Here is a 20,324-nt window from a genome sequence, read left to right as displayed (position 1 = left end):
TTCCTCACACCTGGTTTCAATTCCCTCAATCATTTGTCGTGTGTTTAACCCTCTGTTTCTCCCATGTCTTTGTGTGGGATTGTTTATTGTAACTCCGTGTTTGGTGCGTGGCGGGTTTTTGTAACCAATTATCTTGTTATTTTTATGCCATGGGTTTTGCTATTAAACTGCTCCAGCTATTACCAAGTTTTGCTCTCCTGCGTCTGACTTCCCTGCCACCGATTACGCACCCCTTACACAGTTAGTATTTTATGCGTTAGGACAGGGTGCGGCTAGTATTTTGTGTTAGGACAGTGTTGCTTGTATTTTATGTGTTAGGACAGACTTGGGACTAGTATTCTATGCATTAGGACAGTGTCACGTTCTGACCTTAGTTCTTGTGTTATGTCTTTGTTTTAGTATGGTCAGGGCGTGAGTTGGGTGGGTAGTCTATGTTCTTTTTTCTATGTTGTGGTTTTGTGTTTGGCCTGGTATGGTTCTCTATCAGAGGCAGGTGTCGTTAGTTGTCTCTGATTGAGAATCATACTTAGGTAGCCTTTTCCCACCTGTGTTTCGTGGGTGATTGTTTTCTGTTATGTGTTTTGTCACCTTACAGAACTGTTTCGTTCGCATTTGTTATTTTGTTTAGTGTTCTGTGTTTAATACATATAACGTTAAACACTTACCACGCTGCGCTTTGGTCCTCACCTCATTCCAACGACGAGCGTTACAGACAGGGTGTGGCTAGTATTTTCTGCATTACAACAGGGTGTGGCCCGTATTTTATGTTAGGACAGATTGTTGCTAGTGTTTTATGCGTTAGGACAATGTTGCTCGCATGTGTTAGGACAGAGTGTTGCTCGCATGTGTTAGGACAGAGTGTTGCTCGCATATGTGTTAGGACAGAGTATCGCTAGTATTTTATGTGTTAGGACAGAGTGCCGCTAGTATTTTGTGTTAGGACAGTGTTGCTAGTATTTTATGTGTTAGGACAGAATGTTGCTAGTATTTTCTGTGTTAGGACAGAATTTTGCTAGTATTTTATGTTAGGACAGAATGTTGCTAGTATTTTATGTGTTAGGACAGAATGTTGCTAGTATTTTATGTTAGGACAGAATGTTGCTAGTATTTGATGTGTTAGGACAGAATGTTGCTAGTATTTTATGTTAGGACAGAATGTTGCTAGTATTTTATGTGTTAGGACAGAATGTTGCTAGTATTTTATGTTAGGACAGAATGTTGCTAGTATTTGTTAGGACAGAGTATCGCTAGTATTTTATGTGTTAGGACAGAATGTTGCTAGTATTTTCTGTGTTAGGACAGAATGTTGCTAGTATTTTATGTGTTAGGACAGAATGTTGCTAGTATTTGTTAGGACAGAGTATCGCTAGTATTTTATGTGTTAGGACAGAATGTTGCTAGTATTTTCTGTGTTAGGACAGAATGTTGCTAGTATTTTATGTGTTAGGACAGAATGTTGCTAGTATTTTATGTGTTAGGACAGAATGTTGCTAGTATTTTATGTTAGGACAGAATGTGGCTAGTATTTGTTAGGACAGAGTATCGCTAGTATTTTATGTGTTAGGACAGAGTGTCGCTAGTATTTTATGTGTTAGGACAGAATGTTGCTAGTATTTTATGTTAGGACAGAGTATCGCTAGTATTTTATGTGTTAGGACAGAGTATCGCTAGTATTTTATGTGTTAGGACAGAGTGTCGCTAGTATTTGTTAGGACAGAATGTTGCTAGTATTTTATGTTAGGACAGAGTATCGCTAGTATTTTATGTGTTAGGACAGAGTGTCGCTAGTATTTTATGTTAGGACAGAATGTTGCTAGTATTTTAGGTAGTAGGCCATTAAATGAAAAAACAAATACACTTATTTTCAAAAGTCACAACTAGCCATTAGGGCAACTATTACGAGTACCAACTTTTTTGTTTTTTATTTGTAGTTCACATCAATGAAAATAATTCAATTTACTGTCTTTGACTGGGGAGGATGGGCTCACTTTAATGGCTGGAAAAGTATGAATGCATCAAACACATGCAAATGAAAGTAAAATTATCATTGCGCGCACACACACACACACACACAAATACTATTATCCATGAGCGCTGTAAAGGTAAAGATGACAGCAGCTTGGGAATATATAGTAGGCCCACTTAAAGCGCTGCATGAAAAAAATCATATATATATTTAACATACCACTAGATGGTGCAAAAAGACGGCATTGTGTATTTATCGGAGCCTACACAGCCATTTGATACAGCAGCCAATGCATGGTCATGAGGTGATCTCAAAATGTCATGCTTTACCTCCCAATTACTAGGCCACATGTGACTCACATCATTAGATGTCCACATGTCATTCTGTGCGCACACCTTGTCACATTGATATGGGTTATACAGTAATGGAGCTGGGTATGACTAAGACGAGGAGTCATATATCTTATTTGTGGACCTGGGGGGAGGGGGCGCCCCGGCTCACTGTTTGTTATTCAAGTTAATGTGTGCGATGCTGAACGGCTTTTTCACCTCCGAAAATGGAAGCTGTAAGCTGTGCTTGGACAGACCTACGAGCTGTTGCGCTGCACTGATGCGCAAGTGATGGTGACAGGGAGAGAGAGCGGTACAGAGAGATGCTGCTAGATGTTTGGGCGTGTTATATAAACGGCATCTGTCGTTACATAATCCAACTCCGGTCTTAGCAGAAACATCACTCTGCATCTAACCCCTTTTCCTTTTAAAGGTGAACATGGGCTAACTCCTTCCACGGTTAACACTTTCTCACTAAGCGACTGTTCTGATGATGCATAGGTTGTTGATTCTACTCGCCCGAAGTCTTAAGTGTCACATTCCTGATGGTAACACAGTTCCCCGAAAAAAAATATTCTATTAACATAAACACTAACAACACACTGGTGTGGGTGGAAATCTCAGGTGGAAATGCCCACTTAGTGAACCGTTCTGCTGTTATTAAAGTTGTCTTATGACAGGCGGGCCTACCACTGGAAAACAGGGATACATACCCAATCAGACCCATATCTGGGGCTCAGAGCCTACCTTACAGTAAGTCATGTGATCATACTGTAATATATTCATGCTTCCTCATTTATTCAGACTTGATTTCCTCTGAGTCACTGACACTAAATAGTTGAATGCAAATGTTTACCAGGCTTTCCTAATACTGTCAACATGAGGAATCCAGGCTGCTATGATGATAAAATGTCTATAACATTTTGATGGTCCAAGCAGATCCTCAATGTAATTTACAACAAGTGCAGTGAACTTGATTTGGCATGTCAGTGGCATGTCAGACGATCTGTCATTTAGATCAGATGTTCCTGAAGAGACGGGATGTAAGACAATGTGACTGTCGATACTCTCATTGCATCACGTCAAATTTACTGAGACGAGCTGAACGTGGGATAGATGTGCCACTTTTATCAGTGTCAAATAAATTCAGATGTAGAGATTCTCGAAGGAAATGTATTACAAATCCGGAATAGTAGGTTTAATGAATACAATATAGTAAGGATTACTTGTGTGCTGTCCCTGTATACCTTGGTGAACATTAAGATGAAGTACTTTTGTTTGTATATCTTATCTGAACATAGACGGGGCCAGGGAAAGGATGTTGAAAAGGGGTGGCAATAAGCCTACGGTTGAGATAAAAATGTAACATGAGGAATGTATTTCTCTTCCATGTGAGGAAGCCTATATGCCATCGGTCTACACTCTATGGCATTTGGTCTTCAAATTGGTATTAATGCTAGACATCACTGAGAAGTTGTAAGTAGGCTCACTTTAAAAACAATCGTCAAGAGGACTCACAGCTCATTATCTTAATGAGCAAAGAATCGCCACGTCAGCTGAAAAACTCGAAGGGAAGACTAGAGGAAAGCCGTCACCTGAAGAGAGGCACAGGAGACTGACTACACCAAGTACATATCACCTGAAGAGAGGAACAGGAGACTGACTACACCAAGTACATATCACCTGAAGAGAGGAACAGGAGACTGATTACACCAAGTACATATCACCTGAAGAGAGGAACAGGAGACTGACTATACCAAGTACATATCACCTGAAGAGAGGAACAGGAGACTGACTACACCAAGTACAAATCACCTGAAGAGAGGAACAGGAGACTGACTATACCAAGTACATATCACCTGAAGAGAGGAACAGGAGACTGACTATACCAAGTACATATCACCTGAAGAGAGGAACAGGAGACTGACTATACCAAGTACATATCACCTGAAGAGAGGAACAGGAGACTGACTATACCAAGTACATATCACCTGAAGAGAGGAACAGGAGACTGACTATACCAAGTACATATCACCTGAAGAGAGGAACAGGAGACTGACTACACCAAGTACATATCACCTGAAGAGAGGAACAGGAGACTGACTATACCAAGTACATATCACCTGAAGAGAGGAACAGGAGACTGACTACACCAAGTACATATCACCTGAAGAGAGGAACAGGAGACTGACTACACCAAGTACAAATCACCTGAAGAGAGGAACAGGAGACTGACTACACCAAGTACAAATCACCTGAAGAGAGGAACAGGAGACTGACTATACCAAGTACATATCACCTGAAGAGAGGAACAGGAGACTGACTATACCAAGTACATATCACCTGAAGAGAGGAACAGGAGACTGACTATACCAAGTACATATCACCTGAAGAGAGGAACAGGAGACTGACTATACCAAGTACATATCACCTGAAGAGAGGAACAGGAGACTGACTACACCAAGTACAAATCACCTGAAGAGAGGAACAGGAGACTGACTACACCAAGTACATATCACCTGAAGAGAGGAACAGGAGACTGACTATACCGAGTACATATCACCTGAAGAGAGGAACAGGAGACTGACTACACCAAGTACATATCACCTGAAGAGAGGAACAGGAAACTGACTACACCAAGTACAAATCACCTGAAGAGAGGAACAGGAGACTGACTACACCAAGTACATATCACCTGAAGAGAGGAACAGGAGACTGACTATACCAAGTACATATCACCTGAAGAGAGGAACAGGAGACTGACTATACCAAGTACATATCACCTGAAGAGAGGAACAGGAGACTGACTACACCAAGTACACATCACCTGAAGAGAGGAACAGGAGACTGACTATACCAAGTACAAATCACCTGAAGAGAGGAACAGGAGACTGACTATACCAAGTACATATCACCTGCCGTTGGAAGACAACTGAGCATTTCCACTGTTAATTAGAAGTAGTAATTAAACATTGATGAGAAACCCAGTTTAAACTGAACCATAAGGGAATAGGTGATGCTATGACATTGAGAATAAGGAAGAGTTCTGTGATATGTGAGTTAGAGGCGGAGGGTTTAAAAGAGATGTTGAAAGATTCAGAGCTCACTGCAGGCCATAGAGCGAGAGCGGAGAGAGAAAAAGCCTTCACACATCTGCCTTGGCTGGCTGAGAGAAAGGTCAGACAGGTAAAAGAAAAGGAGAAAAGTCAAGTCAGAATTTGGCAGCATAAATGGGTTCAGTGTGTATAATCCGTTTCAGGGTTGAATTTATATTGCTCTAGGATTCCCATGAACTATAGTAAATGAATACATGTTCGAAGAGCACACACACTTCAAAGACCCTGGAAAGACGGCAGAGAAGAAACGTTAGGTGTCCTATCCACAGGAATGTTACATTCCATCCATAATGATCATTCATAAAACTGAGTGGCCACGTTTACATAAGACGCCGACAGCTTGACGATTGGCACTAAAACACAGGGAATTAGTTTGCTTGTATAATGGAATACACGCTGCCTTTTTTTCTGTCTATATTAAGCTCCTTCACCCCATAAACAGATGGAAACCTCGCTCTCCCGACTCCCAAGAACCAGAATTCTACACCAAATGGGTTTCACTACACTCTACTCTCTTTCATGCTCCATCTTTCATGTTCTCTCTCTCTCTCTCTCTCTCTCTCCTTTGGAGACTGTCTTCTCACACCTTTGGGTTGATAACTTGATTGACAGAATGTCAGGTCACTAATTACAGATGGTACAGATAATGAGACAGCTTCGTATGTTTATTTGAAGACTGATTGACCCATAGGACGATCATGGGATGTTTGACTTGACCATGGTAACCAGCAACAATTGGAATACAATACATACTGCAGGTTTGTCATTGAACAACAACCAACTACAAAAACAACCCAGCTGCTTTTGCACAGGATAACATTGATTTGATATTTGTTTTCTACACGGATGGTTACTTGTGGTAAGGTAGTTATGCTACTTGTACCGAGATACAAGTATTGTGCTGTGAATTGTGCTAGTCAGTGTGTGGTTCTCAGTTTCCCTCAGGCAATAGCGATGGCAAAGATATAGATTCCTTAACAAGCAAGTCAAAACTGTTCTAAAAAACTAAACAATAACATATGTCTTGTTCAGAGAATTTTAAGAGACTGGCAAATATGCCAACACTGTGATTACCCACAAGCAAACAGAGATGGTCAATTATGTATTGCTATTCAAGTTTGAATTCAAACCTTCCTCTGGCAACTGACAAAAACTGTGTAAGGACATTGCATTATAAAATACATGCTGTTGAGACAGCAACTCTCAATCAATATACTACTACAGTATCAGTAGTGACAGTGGGTGGAACAGCCACAATTATATTTCTACACATTATATAAACTATTACATCAAGTGGATGGTACAGTATCTGTACAGTCACCATTTAAAAACTGGCCCTTTTTTGGTTAATGTTATCTTTTTGTTGTGAAACTCATTCTGTTGGGCGCGATGCTTCCAACCTACACAAACAAACGCTTGACAAAATACTACTCACACACAGTCTTCACTTTTCATAGCCCACCAAAGACCATGTTCGGTTTTTTGGTCACGTATCGATAATTGCATTTGCAATGACCAGCAAGATACTCTAGATTTCAGATCCTATACAGTTTGTTGTAATAGTCATAATTGCTTGAGCCTGTTGTCAGGTGTCTTTGACCAACACCCTGCCAGTTATCTCGTGTTCATTTTGTTCAAGTAAACTCATTACACCATTCAGTAATCCGCCAATCAGGAATTATCTAATCAGCAATCGTCCAATCATATGTCTGTGCTCTCCACCTCATCATCCAAAACGGAGTCTGACTGAGAGATCATAAAAAGTTTATCTTTGTTTGAGTATCGCCTTGAGCCCCTGTCCTGTGGTTCCCCGGAACTGATCTCCTGTTCATTGGCTTCTCCTCCTTCCCTCTGACACTTAGCCAGAGCCTCCTCTGAGGTCACTTGGCTGAAGGCAGTCATCTCACATGACTCCCTTGACTCAAATGACTCCCCCCCTAGGTTGCCCAGTTTGATGTACCCACCGCCTCCCAGTACTTCTAGGCGAGGGCAGCTGAGTCGCCGAGAACGTTCCACTTTCCAATCAGTGGGGGTGGATGGAGTGACGCCCAGGTCGATGGACCTGGAGTATTCCGTCAGTGCGCTGAGTGACAGGTGGGAGCCTGTCATTCTGTGTCCAGTGGGGGAAGAGGGGAGTAGCTGCACCTGGGAGCCCTGCGGTGCCCCCTGGAGGCTACCACTGCTCTTGTATACTTCTACCGAGTCTTGAGGCAAGAACATGGCCGTCCGCAAAGTCTCTACCTTGGCCTGAGTGGTGGTTTCTGGAACTACGCACCCCACCCGAGCCTCGTCGTCTTCCTCCCCAGAGTCGCACAGCGCGGCCCTGCTCCTGCCTGCCTCTGCTTTGGCCGAGGGCCTGCGCTGGTGCTGGTTGGCCCGGTGGTTGGGTTTGGTCATGGGGAGAGTGAAGGTGTTGACCGAGGAGGCCACTATTGTCTTGGTCTCCCACTGTTTGGGGATGGGAATAGGGCTGCTCTGCTGGCCGGCCCCGCTGTGTCTGGAGATAGTGTAGACTGTGTCGGTGAACGTCTGCCTCTCGAGTGACGAGACCCTTGACCTGGTCAGGGAGTGGCATCTGGAGGGGCCCCGACTGCCCTCATCCGGCGAGCCCCCTGAGGGCCAGGTTCCTTTGTCCAGCAGGGTGGCGGTATACGCAGCACTAGGGTTCCCTTCCACCCCTTTGGACTGCACATAATTCACAAAGCCATTGAGCGGCGTGTTCTCCTTAGTCCGCAAGCTGTGGATGTCGATGACTGTGGAGTAGATGTCCCTCAGGTTGATGACTTTGGTCTTCTTGTCGCGGTTCTCGTGCAGCACTGCGTTGGCGCAGATGAACAGAAAGATGCCAATGCCCATGATGAGGGGCCCGAACACCTTCAGCTTGTCTGAGTACAGGTAATTATCCAAGAACTCGGCCAGGAAGCCCATAGGAGGCTGCTCTAAACCTGTGCCGTTGGAACGATTGTTACTGACCAAATCCCTATCCATGTGAAATCCGCCCTTTGCGTTGTTTGTCCAGTTGCCTGTCAGCCTTGACTCTTCCTTCTTGTCGTAAATCCTTTGGGTATTGCGCGGCGCAGGGTATAGTGGGCTCTCCCTAGGCCAGTAGCCCAGTATGGCCATGGAAATGCCCACCAGTAGGATCAGAATCCCAATGGCCGCCACTACCCCCGAGATGGAGCATAGATTCAGCTTGCCCTTGACCACCACCACCTCGTTCTTCTGCTTCTTCTTGGCTTTCCTCTTGCGCTTGTTCTCGGCGCGGCTCTTGGAGCGCAGTGAGTCCTGCCTCCTGTTGATCCGCAGCAGGCCTCCGGTGGCGATCATGGTTGGGATGCAACGGATGGACGGACAGCTCACTCACTCATCCTGAGGCCAGAGAGAGAGAGGTGGAGGGGGAGAGAAAGGGGGGAGGAAGAGAGGAGTGGAAGAGTGAGAGATAGGCAGGGAGAGAAAGGAAAGGTTTGATAATAGCTCTAGATTAACAATATCGATCATGATACTCAAGCAGTCCATAATAGTTCATGAACTGCTGAATTTGCCAGTCTTATTCAGTTGAATAGAGCTACACCTCTGCTGTGCTCTGACTAATTTAGATCATCCCAGTGAAATATGCTAAGTTCTGCTCTTTCAGGATGAAGGAGGAGGGAAACAATAAGAATCAATGCAAAGTGAAGCCTGTTTCCCAGAGGCACTTGCTCACTGGGTGACAGCTCGAGATGTGTGGGAGTGATGACATTTCTGCCACAGCACAGGGAACAGAGTAACAGAAATTCATGTGCACACACAAGTCTGGACACACACACACACACGCTCTGGGGTGAATGCACCAAAATGACAAGGCAGCATGGCAGAGCGGGCGAGGTAGACATTCTGTGGCTTCACAATACACTGTTCTAAGATCAACAGGGGATATAAATACACACATCTTAAAGCCTAGCGGACTGTGAAGAATGAAAACAACTGGCCATCCAACACTGCCACACCACTCCTCTTTCTAATGTAAGGGGCGAGAGAGCAGAAACGCCAGGTAGCACCGTTACTAAGCTGCATAGAGAATCATGATCATCCTATAGAAAACACTGAATACAGGAAGAAGACTGTCCCTTAAAAGTCTTCACAGTGTGTGTAGTGTACTTGCTGGCTCTTGCTCTTGCACATCAGGAACGGATTTGAGACTAAACCTTGGGGGACTCCTGGAGTTGAATGATTATTTTTATTGAACCTTTAACTAGGCAAGTCAGAACAAATTCTTATTTACAATGATGGCCTACCGGGGGAACAATGGGTTAACTGCCTTGTTCAGGGGCAGAACAACAGATTTTTACCTTGTCAGCTCAGGGATTCAATCCAGCAACCTTTCGGTTACTGGCCCAACACTCTAACCAGTAGGCTACCAGCCGCCCCATTGGGCTGGACAAGTTTTAAAACTTTGAACTAGGTACATCGTCACTATCAATAGCGATACCAAAAACAATGTCAATACCTAAACAATGAGAGGAGGAAAATCCCCTTGAGATAAAGGCAGATAAGGAGATTAGTAAAAGCATCCACTGACCAGCAATGTGCCTGTAAAGGTGGTCTAAAGAGTGTTGTGTTACAAGATTGAGATTCTATTGATGTTTTTGTGCAATGAGTGATGATGGTACACATACGGCGAGCTAATGCACCACCTTGAAGCAGCCAAGCAGCTCTCCATTGAAGAAGGTGACTACAGATCTCCTCGCCTAAACCAGAGAGGAGTGAGAGAGGAGAGGACACTCAGACATGGCTGCTGCTGTCTCGGCAGACCTAGCCCATCTGACCTGGATGTGAGTCTGATACACTTTGATACAAAGAGCTTTACCATCTGTGGGAGTCGTTAAAAAGATTCTCTCTGCTCTCTGACTACTCTGCTGACTACTCGGAAGAGCCAGTCGAAGCATGATTCTCCATAACACTGGCACATCTACCACCCCAGGAGGGCATATTCAAATACATAATCCAAGACCTAAATCTTGACCACAAATGTTAATTGAGATGCATGGAGATTGGTGCGCAGTGTAGTTACCAGCTGGAGCGAGTGACTCTCTCATGGCGTGAAACAGCCAGTAGCCTCATATTTACTCAACAGCGACCCCTAGTGTTGAGCTGAGTGCAACTGTACATCCAGACCACGGCACCACTCTAAAGGATGTTGCGCTGCTTGCTTAGCGAGTACCGCGTCCTCCTGATTCGGCTCACACGAGGCTCAAACCCAGGACCTCTGCCTTGCTAGCACAGGTGACCGCCCTCCTGAAGCATCTCACCAGTCGGCGCCATGCGAAAAGCTAGCTATACGCTGGCGCAAGTGGGGACACTTCCGGCTGAGGAGTAAGTTCCACACTTCCCCAATGTGTTACATACACACTTCCCTCTGCTCCCAGGTGTTTCGTTAGCTCACAGACATAGCTGATTATTGATGGCTACCAATTATGACATTGGAACAATGGCTTCAGTGTAACTAATGATCAATAGTCCACAAAAAAACAAACCAAGATATAAGGGTTCAATAAATCAATCACAAATAAATAATTCAATTGTGCAATACACCCTGCATGTGCAACACAAAATATGTTGATAGCTCATCCTCTATCATAAAATGATTATCTTACAAAACATTGTGGGAGAAATAAAAACACACCACATCCCTGACATATGTTCATTTGGTAAAGTGTACCTTAATAATAAAGACTTAAGAGGAAACAGCTCTTTAGAGGGCTAATAAAAAAACAAGCTCCTGGGTGAAAACTAAGCCTCTTTTAATACTCCCCTGGCTGGCAAACAGACGGAGCAGAAAGAAGCACCTGGTGTCAGAGATAATTCAAAGAGACAAGCCAAATGGCTGCTGGGCCCACAGGAGCACTTTCAGGGCTGTACCCCTGCACGCGGCATCCACCCAGCTGAGACTGCTACACACAGCTAGCATAGCGACTAGTGGATGGAGGAGAGAAGAAGCTAGCTGGTAGCTAACAATTTCAGGCAGGCACAAGTTTTTGTGTTGGCTTTTTGCATTAACCCTTGTTCATAGGAGGTCAGTCCAATTAAAAATGGCTAGCTGTGTGTAGGCTAGCTCATTTAGCTTCATATGATCGCTTCAATGTTAGCATTGGGGGGAAAAACAGCTTTTTTTCTCACAACTCACTGCCAGCCGTTTGACAGCTCACAAATGATGAGGAAAAGGAACTGTCCAGTGAGTTTGACAGCTCACAAATGATGAGGACAAGGAACTATCCAGTGAGTTTGACAGCTCACAAATGATGAGGACAAGGAACTGTCCGGTGAGTTTGACAGCTCACAAATGATGAGGACAAGGAACTGTCCGGTGAGTTTGACAGCTCACAAATGATGAGGACAAGGAACTATCCAGTGAGTTTGACAGCTCACAAATGATGAGGACAAGGAACTGTCCGGTGAGTTTGACAGCTCACAAATGATGAGGACAAGGAACTGTCTGGTGAGTTTGACAGCTCACAAATGATGAGGACAAGGAACTGTCCGGTGAGTTTGACAGCTCACAAATGATGAGGACAAGGAACTGTCCGGTGAATTTGACAGCTCACAAATGATGAGGACAAGGAACTGTCCGGTGAGTTTGACAGCTCACAAATGATGAGGACAAGGAACTGTCCGGTGAGTTTGACAGCTCACAAATGATGAGGACAAGGAACTGTCCGGTGAGTTTGACAGCTCACAAATGATGAGGACAAGGAACTGTCCAGTGAGTTTGACAGCTCACAAATGATGAGGACAAGGAACTGTCCAGTGAGTTTGACAGCTCACAAATGATGAGGACAAGGAACTGTCCAGTGAGTTTGACAGCTCACAAATGATGAGGACAAGGAACTGTCCGGTGAGTTTGACAGCTCACAAATGATGAGGACAAGGAACTGTCCGGTGAGTTTGACAGCTCACAAATGATGAGGACAAGGAACTGTCCGGTGAGTTTGACAGCTCACAAATGATGAGGACAAGGAACTGTCCAGTGAGTTTGACAGCTCACAAATGATGAGGACAAGGAACTGTCCAGTGAGTTTGACAGCTCACAAATGATGAGGACAAGGAACTGTCCAGTGAGTTTGACAGCTCACAAATGATGAGGACAAGGAACTGTCCAGTGAGTTTGATCAGATTGGCGCTATTACCGGTGAATGGCAGTAATATTTAAATCCATTTTGTTTTATGCGTAGCTTGCAAGTGTAGAGCGCACAGGAGGGGGGGGGGGGGGGTAAGCCATAAATTGTAAATATCCATCATTCCTAAATCAGCAGGGAGAGAGAGAGAACAGACAGTGCTGACATTTGGCCGGTGACATTTGGCCAGGAATAGCCTCCTAGTTATATATTGCAGCTATAATTCTTCATTTGTGATGACAAATGTACTGTCCAGTTGCAGGTCTAATTAAACCGTTGTTGCCTGAGCATTTCTCTCACTTAGACTAATGAATGGACTGCATAAAGGCATAGGCCTACATCTTACAATAGGGAAAATATACAGTAAGGTTGAAGGCATGCTTTGTTCATTGTAGGGGGGTATGTGTGTGAGCCACTATTGCCTGGTGCCTAGGGGTGTAACTAAAGCAGTGTGATCAAGCTGGGTATTGTGTCAATCCATTAACTAATGTACTGTAACCCTTCACCACATTCACATCACCAGTTATCTTCTGTTCTTGCTCTTTCACGTCACAATAACCCTCAGTAAATCCTATTTCATACCACAGGATAATTCAGTCTTGACCATAATGTCAAGCGCATTATTGAGGGCGGGTGTGGATTGCAGCCTCTGCAAAATGCCAAGTGGAATCCAAGGCAACCCCAGATGAACGCCCACAGCTAGCTGAAATGGATTTGTCTCGGCCAGAATCATTGGCTATTGATGGATCACCGTGTTATATGAATTATAGTACAGTTTTACTCCTGGCAATATATTTCTTCTCTGGTATCCAACTGAATTGCTGTCTGCTTCAAAGAAAAATGACAAGTATTTCTCCTCTTTTGTTGAAGGATGCTAGATGGTGTAAAGAACATGGGTTCTCTGTCAGGAGGAAGAAGAATGTCCAGTAGCGATTTACTTTTTTACAGGCACAGTTGCCATTTTTAATTATCACTGGCAGTGGCCAATCATTAGAGAGAGCATGAAGTAGCAATCAATTACATATATACTTGTTAACGCAGTTATAGTTGCCAACTTTGAGCTAAATAAAAGCTACAAAACAAGTCAACCATTTTTTTCTGGGATTTAATTAAACCTACATTTTGGAAAGTAACATTGCTTTATTTTATGTTGAAACCCCCTATTTCAAATAAAACATTACGTGCATTGTGTTTTTCATGGAGTGTGCCTTCTGCAGTGGGGGTTTGATTGAAATTCAAACTAAAACTGGTGTGACTAAAAAGATACATCATGTCAGTTAAAATAACAACCATGCAAGAAAATATCGACACAACCGCTGACTCCTGATTAAATATATTGTACATTTACCAAAGAAATAATTGGACATGCACTGTGGACAGCAAAATGTGTTGAGGAACCGAAGCATAACAGGGTTGTATTGTCATCCTCCTGTGAAGTCGATAAGGCATTTATGGATAGTTTATGGATCGATGAATTAACCTTTGAACTGTAAGCTGACATGTAACCTCAGTGTCACACGCACGCACGCACGCACGCACTCTCACACACACACACACACACACACACACACACACACACACACACACACACACACACACACACACACACACACACACACACACACACACACACACACACACACACACACGCACACACACACACACACACACACGCACACACACACACACACACACACGAGGGACCTATTCTATGCTTAATGTAAAATAAGAGAGTAGATAACCATTGATTCCTGCCGTACGGCGGCCTGGCTTCACACACATTCTCAGGGCTGTAGAGGCACACTGAGGCAGTAGTAACCATTGGATACATCTGTCCATCATAAACCTTGAATGACTCTATAACAACGGCATCATAACTTGATCTCTCCTCTGTTCTCCCAGGACTGGTACATAAACATGGTGAAATAGTACATACACATGAAGATCTCAGAAATGGTACATACACATGAAGATCTCAGAAATGGTACATACACATGATGATCTCAGAAATGGTACATACACATGATGATCTCAGAAATGGCCACTGAAGTGTTGAAATTAATGATCAGCGCCGGCATGGACTCACTTAGGCTGTGGTAAATTTCAATAACTCAGGGAAAGTTAACAGGCTAAAAGTAAAAATGACATTCTGGTGATGTGGCAATAGCAACGAGGTGCAATTGAGTTGCTCCTTTGATTCTGCCGACCTCCTGGGCAGCACTATTCTCTACCTGTCTCTCCAGCACACCTTAGGAGCCTTCATAATTGGTTATTTTTATATATATATATCTTATACACACTACCGTTCAAAAGTTTGGGGTCACTTAGAAATGTCCTTGTTTTCCATTAAATTAGTTACAAAAGGAATAGGAAATATAGTCAAGACGTTGACAAGGTTATAAATTATGATTTTTCATTTAAATAATAATTGTGTCCTTCAAACTTTGCTTTTGTCAAAGAATCCTCCATTTTCAGCAATTACAGCCTTGCAGACCTTTGGAATTCTAGTTGTCAATTTGTTAAGGTAATCTGAAGAGATTTCACCTCATGCTTCCTGAAGCACCTCCCACAAGATGGATCGGCATGATGGGCACTTCTTACATACCATACGGTCAAGCTGCTCCCACAACAGCTCAATAGGGTTGAGATCCGGTGACTGTGCTGGCCACTCCATTATAGACAGAATACCAGCTGACTGCTTCTTCCCTAAATAGTTATTGCATAGTTTGGAGCTGTGCTTTGGTTATTGTCCTGTTGTAGGAGGAAACTGGCTCCATTTAAGCGCCGTCCACAGGCTATGGCATGGTGTTGCAAATAGGAGTGATAGTCTTCCTTCTTCAAGATCCCTTTTACCCTGTACACATCTCAAACTATACCATCACCAAAGCACCCCAGACCATCACATTGCCGCCACCAGGCTTAACAGATGGCGTCAAGCACTCCTTCAGCATCTTTTCATTTTTTCTGCATCTCACGAATGTTCTTCTTCGTGTTCCGAACACCTCAAACTTAGATTCGTCTGTCCATAACACTTTTTTCCAATCTTCCTCTGTCCAGTGTCTGTGTTATTTTGCTCTTTTCTCTTTATTGGCCAGTCTGATATATGGCTTTTTCTTTGCAACTCTGCCTAGAAGGCCAGCATCCCGGAGTCACCTCTTCACTGTTGACATTGAGACTGGTGTTTTGCGGGTACTATTTAATGAATCTGCCAGTTGAGGACATGTGAGGCGTCTGTTTCTCAAACTAGACACTCTAATGTACTTGTCCTCTTGCTCAGTTGTGCACCGAGGCCTCCCACTCCTCTTTCTATTCTGGTTAGAGACAGTTTGCGCTATTCTGTGAAGGGAGTAGTACACAGCGTTGTACAAGATCTTCAGTTTCTTGGCAATTTCTCGCATTGGAATAGCCATCCTTTCTCGGAACATAAATAGACTGAGTTTCTGAGTTTCAGAAGAAAGTGCTTTGTTTCTGGCCATTTTGAGCCTGTAATCGAACACACAAATGCGGATGCTCCAGATACTCAACTAGTCTAAAGAAGGACAGTTTTATTGCTTCTTCAATTAGAAAACAGTTTTCAGCTGTGCTAACAAAATTGCAAAAGGATTTTCTAATAATCAATTATCCTTTTAAAATTATAAACTTGGATTATCTAACACAACATGCCATTGGAACACAGGAGTGAGAGTTGCTGATAATGGGCCTCTGTACGCCTATGTAGATTTTCCATTATTTATTTTTTGCCATTTTCAGCTACAATAGTCATTTACAACATTAACAATGTCTACATGGTATTTCTGATCAATTTGATGTTATTTTAATGGACCAAAAAATTTGACATTTCTAAGTGACCCCAAACTTTTGAACAGTAGTGTGTGTATATACAAGTATGTACAGTTTATTTAAGGTCTACTATTTATACCCACCTCTAAACTCCTCTTCACAAATAGACATAACCACCAACACACCTCTTATCCTCCATCTCTTCATAAATAGCAACATACCTCGACAGCCCTCAGCTTTTCTACTGCAGTATATTGGTCTTTCTACCATGTCTCCTCAATAGAGTTGGATACAGTAGATGTATCACTATGGTATCATCCCCCTCTGACGAACACAGAGACTACTGTACTGTGCCCTCAAACTAATTCTCATCCCCCTCTGACAAACACAGAGACGGCTGTACTGTGCCCTCAAACTAATTCTATGAACATCCTTCCCCATTTGGTGCCGTGCGTCAGGGTCACAATAGGTCCACAGCTCTATCCATCCTCATAGTGGTGAAGTATCAAGCTCTATCAGACTAGAAACATCTCAACACTCCACATTTCGGTTACTGGACTCTGCTTGTCTGTTGGTGGTTCAAATCCCGGGTCTCCTGTGTGCCAGAAAAGCACATTTGCCAGCTAATGTCTGACCCAGAGCAACACTTCAGGTCTAAGGAAAGCTAAGGTCACCAAACCACCTCTGTTACAGGAGCATGCTGAAACATGCCCTGGGGTTCTACAGGAGTCATTGTGATGGGGAGGTGAAGTGTCACAACCTGTGTTGTAGAATAGGAAGAAACCTGTTTCTCAGAATTCTTTATCTGTGTATGTGCTTTCTGCTTTCTGAGGGATGTTCAACATGCTTTTACTTATGATCCCTAAGGCAATGACCAAACACAATTGCCTATCTTATCAGAATTCTATTTACCATACAATTAGGAGAACATTTGATAACCATGCATTGACATTGCACCAATTTATAACTATTTAGCAGGTTATAGAATCATAAGATTTCAATGTCAGCTGTTTTCCGAACATAATCCTAATATTCTTGTTTATGTTCAAAAGACAATTTCAACAGACAACTGAAGCACATTTGAATAATTGATTATATAATCAGCGTTATAATGACGAGTTTAGTGCAGAGGAAGTACTGCAGGGGCTCCATGGCCAGATAAAAAAAATGATAATTTACATGAATATTACTAACAGATTAAACAACTATTGACAAAGGGATTGTTTAATAAGTTTAAAGTGTGGAGTACAATGTACTATTATGTTGTTAACCCTGGGCAACATGGGCCTGGAAGGTTCACAGGGATATTACTGTAATCCAGCAATTATACATTTTCGTAGTTCAAAGCTATCCCCAGAAATGTTTTTTAAAATGCACTGTAATTTAAGCTTAAAAACGGCAAAGTTTTCTCTCTGCCTCATCGCAAAATGTGTAGAATTGTAGGATATTAGCTTTCAAGCTGCAAAAACAACCATCTCTGCTCCATGACAAAATGTGTAGAATTGAAGGATATTAGCTTAAACTGCTAAATGTTCTCTCTAATGCTTAGAGGTGACCTTTTAAATATTCTTTCCCAGGGTCTGACACTTGGTTCGTCCAGCCACTGCATACATCATAGTAAAACTATATATTTTTTTATTGCACTCGAGTTGTGTTGTAATTATGAGGGGTACTTTATGAATTTGCTATCAAAGGGGTCCCAGAACAATTTTTGGGGGAGAACCCCTGGTTTAGCACACTCAGTTGGTAACTGATCTACAAATTGCTGTTAACAAAAGTGAGGTTTCTGATTATGTGAATGCCCCCTCTTACCTTTCAACTGCCTTCAGTCACAATGTATAGTGAACCATTAAACCCTGCTAAACCTTCACTGCCCCCCCCCCCCGCACGCACGCGCGCACACACACACACACACAGAGCGACACAGAGACAGGGACACACACGCACAGAGACACAGAGGCAGGCACACAGACACAGATGATGATAATAACAGTTTCTGTTAAGAGGAACACTCGGGTGCCCATGGCAAGGCATATCTATGACCACGCCACAGAAAGACTGATGAGAAATGCACCTATTGTGCCATTAAACGATGTTCACTTGATGTTGAATAGGAATTTAAATGTAAACTAAACACAGAACAGACATGTATACTGTAGCAGAATTAAGATTTAAAAAACTATTCAGTAGCCTACATAAAAAATGACGAGGACAGTTATTTAGGCTCGTCGATTTCTGAGTAGGCTATGCAACAATAACAGATGCGCAATGGCCAGTGTTTTTACTGTCTCCACATCTAAACGCATGACGTGTGTCAATTATTCATTCATCTAGTCCATGGACAGGCAACTGAGTGTTCATAAGTGCAGTTGATTCATGTTTAGTAGGCTATTCAAGGATATGATAACATTACAGGTATTGATAGACATGTATGAATTGTCAGATATTGATATGGTGCATTAGGTCCAATACATAGATAACCCCCCACCACCACAGAACAGGAGCAATTAAATCATGTTCAATTTATGCGGTCGTGACAGGAGCCATCTACAGTATAACGCATAAACAAGCACAGTGAAATTGCATGAAATTCAGATGAGACGCTTATTCTAGCCCTAGTTCTTCAATATCATATCAAAACACCTATAACGAAAAGCTTACCATAGAAGACAGCCAAAAACAACCACATCTTAAACACTAAAATAAAGTTTAGATTCCTGGGCGCGGATATCTCATGTCGTAAAAGGAAACTCTGTTCATTCCATGTAATTCCATTTTGGCAAAGGTTTAGCGATCTTCAGCAAGGACAACCAGTCACAGTCACTAGGCGCTGTAGTTTTCATCGAGGCTCAAGCTTTTCCAAGTCATCCTGCATCTGGGTGAAAAGCGTATCCCTTTTATTCGGCGTACTCGCGCTCCTCTCCAGGGAGTGTCTTTCCAGCGAGCAGCGCGCCGAGTTTCTAACAGAGAGTTTTGAGCTTGCAAGGCAGTGGGTAAGATTGCTGATGTTTCTCTGATTCTTGGGTGTTGTTGCTATGCTACCACCACAGCAGTCATCGACTGAAATTTCTGCAGGATTTTAATAATTGTGTTCTTAACTATCCTCTCGTTAACATAAAGTCCCCATCCATGGTTGGATGTGCAGGTGCGCTGAAAGCGAAGACCAGTCGTGCTGTGCTGCGGTCAGAGCGCGTATGGTGAGACCTTTCCAACGTTTTCGGCTAGAAGTAGGACCAGTGGACTATTGTTAGTGACGCCAACTAAGATGCTCAAGGCACCTGGCGCATTTAGAAACATAATCTATCCAGAGCCTTCTATATCTGCCGCATCACATATGCTTCCAAAATTCCTGCAAAAAAACATACCTGTAAATTGCGCACCTTATTTATGCCAGATACAACGGTAATTATTTTCTGCCATTGAATCTGATCCCACTGGTCACACACTGGTTCAATCAATGAAATGACGTTGAACCAACGTGGAATAGACGTTGAATTGACGTCTGTGCCCAGTGGGGTAGGTCTAACTGTCCATCAAAATGTTAAATGAAAAATTATGTTTATATGGGAAGAATGGCTAGGTTAGTGGCTTACCAATAACAGAGACCAAACAGAAATGTGCATTGCACATACAGTATAGTATCTCTTCTCATTCCCAAACACATTCTGGGGATGAGGAGTACACATTTTGATCCAACATAATCTCACACTCAATTCGTGCAAATATGTAGAAAAAGTATTAAAGCAGATTTAATGTGTTTTTGTGGATATTTTCTCTGCTGGTGGAGAAAGTATCTTACTGAATGAACAATTGCACCTGAGGTGTTAGTCTATGTATCAGTAATGAGTATGAATGTGTGCATTCATTCTGCCTTCAGAACAGTGCCTTCAGTCAGTAAGTATTCAACCTCTTTGTTATGCCAAGCCTAAATAAGTTCACAAGTAAAAATGTGCTTAACAAGTGTTGAACATGATTTTTGAAT

General features: G+C 42.9%; 1 protein-coding gene across 1 annotated transcript; it reads right to left on the bottom strand.

Annotated features, from left to right (window-relative positions):
* Positions 1–1,906: 1,906 nt before the first annotated feature.
* LOC109909699 (transmembrane protein 200C-like) lies at positions 1,907–19,718 on the bottom strand. The gene is made up of 2 exons (XM_020508707.2): positions 19,004–19,718; positions 1,907–8,780 (listed from the first exon to the last, which is right to left on the bottom strand). The coding sequence occupies exon 2, from the start codon at positions 8,736–8,738 to the stop codon at positions 7,113–7,115; it is 1,626 nt and encodes a 541-aa protein (XP_020364296.1). The 5' UTR covers positions 8,739–8,780; positions 19,004–19,718; the 3' UTR covers positions 1,907–7,112.
* Between the last annotated feature and the right edge of the window lie 606 nt (positions 19,719–20,324).

This window comes from Oncorhynchus kisutch, linkage group LG18, assembly GCF_002021735.2.
Source record: "Oncorhynchus kisutch isolate 150728-3 linkage group LG18, Okis_V2, whole genome shotgun sequence".
Lineage (NCBI taxonomy): Eukaryota > Metazoa > Chordata > Actinopteri > Salmoniformes > Salmonidae > Oncorhynchus > Oncorhynchus kisutch.
This window is presented reverse-complemented; position numbering and strand designations above follow the sequence as displayed.